General features: G+C 42.3%; 1 protein-coding gene across 1 annotated transcript; it reads left to right on the top strand.

The window, feature by feature from the left end:
• Nucleotides 1-1,788: 1,788 nt before the first annotated feature.
• LOC112502407 lies at nucleotides 1,789-3,258 on the top strand. The gene has a single exon (XM_025106294.1). It carries the CDS (start codon nucleotides 1,789-1,791, stop codon nucleotides 3,256-3,258), a length of 1,470 nt encoding a protein of 489 aa, XP_024962062.1.
• Nucleotides 3,259-5,425: the final 2,167 nt, after the last annotated feature.

Here is a 5,425-nt window from a genome sequence, read left to right as displayed (position 1 = left end):
TTAAATATATCCTAGTGCAATGAACTCCTAACTGACGCGCCTCATGTTTCCGCTTTAGCGGGGTGTGACAGACTTGGTATCAGAGCCTTAGGTTATAGAGAACATCGGTTTTTCCATAAAGACCATGCAGTATAACCAATATTTTTATGGAAATTAATTTTCTAACTAAATTTTCAAAATTAGGAAAATTTACTATTAGTACAATTAGGATAAGTGCCATTTTGGTATAACATAGTTAGGCAAAGCCTGATCACCTGTGTCTAACCATGGTATAATTAAGAAGGGACTTAAAACTAATTGTGCTAATACTAGTTAGAAACGATAACTTATTTTAGTATGAAAATCATAAATTTTTGTGTGAGTTTGCATTAGCATGTATGAATTTTGATATTTATTATAGCATGTATCGTAATTAAATCTATTTGTTGCAGCGTTATGTCTCCATTCCGAGGATATTCCGCCAACGGGTATGGCGATGACTCGGGTTTGGATGGGGGAGACCATTCCATCTCCAAGGATAAGGATCCGTCTGAGCACAACTATCACAGTGATGACACCGCAGAGTCACCTGCACGATCTGTTACCCCCATCCCCGAGCCACCTTCACGGTCAGTGTACGGGACGAGGGTTCGGGTCACTGCTCGGAAGAGTGTACCGATCCCAATTCGGAGGACCTTTAGCATCCCACATAGGGATGAGGCTGGGCCCTCCCGAACTAGGGACTGGAGTGTGACACCACCGCCACTGCAACCAGAGGACCGAGCTCCGGTCGCTCGACCGACCGGCATGACTCTAACCGAGAGCTATATGTTCTCGGGTATGATGCACGACGTTCGAACTCATCGGATGAAGCTCAAGTCGCACGACCATCTCATCGAAGGTCTCACGAATATGATGGCCACTCACCATGAGACTATGAACAAGACCATAGAAGTTCTTGTTCACACCATGGTATCCGTTCGGCGATTGTATTCATATGTGTTTTTGTTGATGATGATGATGATGGTCATTCTTGGATGGATGATTCTATGGGTTAGGCATTAGGAGGGGTTTCCTTTGGATAGAATTTTGGTTAGCAACTTTGAACTAATATTTTGGGGCATGTTGCCCGTTAACTTGGACAATTTAGTCCTTTTCTTTTGGATTGAATGTTTATGATAAACACTGATGATTTGGAAATCATGAATTGAATGTTTAATTTATGTTTGTTTACCTTGATATTATATGTTGAAAGCATAAGTGGTGATATGATTGTTTAAATTCCTCAAAGATTATGTTAAGACGTTAACATAAATGCATAATGTATGTCGTGCGTAGAGTAGCTATCTGAGTCGTAACACTTAAATAGTAATAGCTCATGACTAAACCTCAAATGGTTTGTGTTTTAGAAATATGCCTCCGAGAAGGGAAGATCCCGAACTCACAAGACTTGTGTCTGAGCAGGTACTAGCAGTACTCCCAAACATAGTAAGCCAAGTAGCGGTGGGTCTGAATGCTAACCGAGAGAACAACCCGGGAACAGGCACGAATAGAGATAGGGAATGCACGTATAAGTCGTTCCAAACCTGTAACACTAAGGAATTTCATGGAACAGAAGGAGTGGTTGGACTGTTAACCTGGATAGAAGGAATGGAATTTGCCCTCCATATCAGTAAATGTACTGAAGGAAACAAGGTGGAATTCGCTGCTTGTCTTCTGCAAGGATGAGCGCTGACTTGGTGGAAAACACAGGTACAAACTCGAGGCTGAGATGCAGCCAATAGACTATCATGGGAGGAGTTTAAGAAAATGCTCAAGGAGGAGTACTGTCCAAGGAGTGAGATCCAGAAACTAGAAGCAGAATTGTGGAACCATCAGATGAAGGGAAATGACGTGGACTCATACACTGCACGTTTCCATGAGTTAGCCAAATTGGTGCCACATTTGGTGACGCCCGAGGAGAACCGAGTTGATCTATACGTTTGGGGCTTGTCTCCTGTTATCAGAGGGAATGTGAATTCGGCTGACCCGAAAACACTGCAAGAAGCAGTGAAATTAGCGACAAGGCTCACCAACAATGCAAACCGTTCGGGAGCATTCACAAGTGACAAGGCGAGAGGAAAAAGGATAATGGAGGAACCTGCTAGAAGACAGTTTGAAAAAAGGATGGGTAAGGAGCAGAAAGTATTAGGAAACTATGGAATTCAGGCACCGGCGACCGAGAGAGGGAAAGGATCATACACAAAGTGTGACAAGTGCAACAAACAACACTTGGGGAGATGTATCACATGTCATAAGTGCAACAGGACAGGACATGTTGCAAAGGATTGCAGAATCAGAGAAGGACGGGTTTATTTTGAGTGTGGAAGCCCAAATCATATCCGAAACACTTGTCCTAGAAGAAATCAAAGGCCCTACACAAATCAAGCACGACCAACCAATCAAGGGAACCAAGGGGGTCAGGCACGAGGCCGAGTGTTTGAGATTGGGGCAGAAGAAGCAAGGCAAAATCCTGATGTCGTCACAGGTACGTTTCTCCTAAACAGTAATCTTGCATCTGTACTTTTTGATTCTGGAGCAGATAGGAGTTTTGTATCGCTAGATTTTAGGCCAAAGATAAACATAAGACCCCAAAAGTTGAACGAAGTACATATAATAGAATATGCTAGCGGACAGAAAGTTAGGTTCAAAGATGTGATCAAGAACATCACTCTAAACTTGGTAGAAACGAATTTTAGTATTGACCTAATCCCAATCAAAATAGGAAGTTTTGATTTAGTCGTGGGTATGGATTGGTTGTCTGAAAACCGAGCTGAAATTTGTTGTGCTGAAAAGAAGATTCGTATACCACTATCAGAAGGAAGAATACTCGAAGTACATGGAGAGAAACCAAGGAGGGATCTTAAAATAGTGACATATATGAAAATGCGAAATTACATGAGGAAAAATTGCGTTGTATTCTTGGCACATGTTGTGGATAGGGAGATCAAAGAGAAGCGTATTCAGGATCTCCCGATAGTGCGAGATTTTCCTGAGGTATTTCCAGATGAATTACCTGGATTACCCCGGCACAGACAAGTAGAGTTTCATATTGATTTAGTTCCTGGAGCTGCACCCGTGGCAAAGTCGCCTTACCGATTAGCACCATCGGAGATGCTGGATTATCAGAACAACTACAGGAGCTGCTCGATAAAGGATTCATCAGACCTAGCTCTTCATACTGGGAACTCCGGTTCTATTCGTCAAAAAGAAGGATGGATCTTTCCGGATGTGGATTGATTACAGAGAACTCAACAAGCTGACCATCAAAAACCGTTACCCCCTCCCTCGGATCGACGACTTGTTTGATCAACTACAAGGTGCTACGTACTTCTCAAAGATCGATCTTCGTTCAGGATATCACCAGATGAGAGTTCACGAAGAAGACATTGCTAAGACGCCGTTTAGGACTCGATACGGTCATTACGAGTTTCTAGTCATGCCTTTTGGATTAACAAACGCTCGGGCAGTCTTCATGGATTTGATGAACAGGGTTTGCCGACCGTACCTAGACAAGTTCGTGATCGTGTTTATAGACGATATATTGATTTACTCACGAGATAAGAAGGAGCATGAACAACATTTAACGTTGATCCTAGAATTGCTCAAGAAGGAAAAGTTGTACGCCAAATTTTCCAAATGCGAATTTTGGATTCGTGAAGTGCATTTTCTGGGCCATGTAGTCAATGATAAGGGAATCCATGTTGATCCAGCTAAGATCGAGGCTATCAAAAAGTGGGAAGCCCCAAAGACACCAACGGAGATTCGTCAATTTCYTKGTTTGRCAGGTTATTATAGGCGATTCATTGCAAACTTCTCCAAGATCGCGCAACCAYTGACGACTCTAACGCAGAAAGATAAGAAATTTATTTGGGGCGAGAAACAGGAGGAAGCATTTCGGAGACTTACCAGAGGGAACAGATAACTTTGTGGTGTACTGCGGCGCCTCGCATCAAGGACTGGGGTGCGTATTGATGCAGAAGGACAAAGTTATTGCGTATGCGTCGAGGCAACTAAAAGTCCATGAAATGAATTACAMCACCCATGACCTGGAACTTGGAGCAGTGGTGTTCGCACTCAAAATCTAGAGACACTATCTCTATGGCACAAGATGCTCTATCTTCACCGACCACAAGAGCCTTCAACACATTCTGTTGGATCGAATAACTCAATTCTTGGTACTAAAAACTTACTTGAATGATCGATTTGACAGTAGTAAAGCAGCGGAAACAATATCAATCAAACAGGTAGAAACAGTAAGAACACAATGAAGAACAAGTAATGAACACAAAGAGAATTGCATCAAATGATTTTCAATTGATTGAAAATATCAACGATTACAAATCTGGAAGCACACAAAATACAAAGGCCTACACTGCTATTTATACAAGCAAGTAACCGTTTCCTGACACGACCTAAAGCAATTTAATCTAAGCCGTTCATCTAAAAAAAGATTACAGACAAGATCACGTGGAAGGCACGAGCAGCTAAAAGACCTAAGTAAAACTAGCTAAAGATAATCTACACAGAAGACTAGCTGCAGACCCTCTGTGAAACATCACAGAAGCTCTGCTGGATATGACTTGAAGCGTATGTAGCATAGGAACAACTTACAGACTTGAAGCCTTTTCATCACTCCAACTAGTAGGTCTGGAACATCTGATTTCTTCTTTACAAATTCAACCCAAGTGTATCTGGAGTATTCATCGACCAGTACTAGCATATACTTCTTTCCAGAGAGACTTTGAGTTGATATAGGCCCACAGAGGTCTATATGAATCATGTCCAAGGGCTTGGTGCTGGAGGTTTCTGACTTGGTTTTATGTGAGGCCCGTTTTAGCTTTCCCATCTCACAGGCTGAGCAAAGATGATCTTTTTCGAATTTGAGATCCGGAATCCCCTTGACCAACTTTTATGTGGCTAGTTTTCATAGTGCATCAAAGTTGAAATGTGAAAATTTCTGATGCCATAGCCAACTTTCATCGCTCTTATGAGATACAAGACAAAGGGTGTCTTGTCCCTTGGAGGACTCAAAATCTGGAAGATAGAGATTTCCTTCTCTCTTTGCCTTAATGATTGTGTGACCGCCCTTTGTTTCTATGATGCAGAAACCTTTGCGAAACCTGACTTCAAGACCCTTGTCGCAGAACTTGCTTATGCTTAAAAGGTTGTGCTTCAATCCTTCGACATAAGCCACTATGCTGATGGAGATGTTGCCTTTTATGAGAGTGCCATATCCCTTGATAATACCCTTGCTGTTGTCTCCAAAAGTCACAGAGCCTCCAGATTTTTCGATGAAGGAGGTCAGCTGACTTATGTCACCAGTCATGTGCCTAGAGCAACCTGAGTCAATGTACCATGGTTGCACATGCTAGTCATGCAAGACAAATTAAGGGGATTTAGGTAC

Source organism: Cynara cardunculus, unplaced genomic scaffold (genome assembly GCF_001531365.2).
Source record: "Cynara cardunculus var. scolymus isolate 2C unplaced genomic scaffold, CcrdV1 Un_Scaffold_1345, whole genome shotgun sequence".
Taxonomy (NCBI): Eukaryota; Viridiplantae; Streptophyta; class Magnoliopsida; order Asterales; family Asteraceae; genus Cynara; species Cynara cardunculus.
This window is presented reverse-complemented; position numbering and strand designations above follow the sequence as displayed.

Excerpts from the sequence above, each read along its gene's own strand:
- LOC112502407 (XM_025106294.1), top strand. The coding sequence starts at position 1,789 with ATGCTCAAGGAGGAGTACTGTCCAAGGAGTGAGATCCAGAAACTAGAA.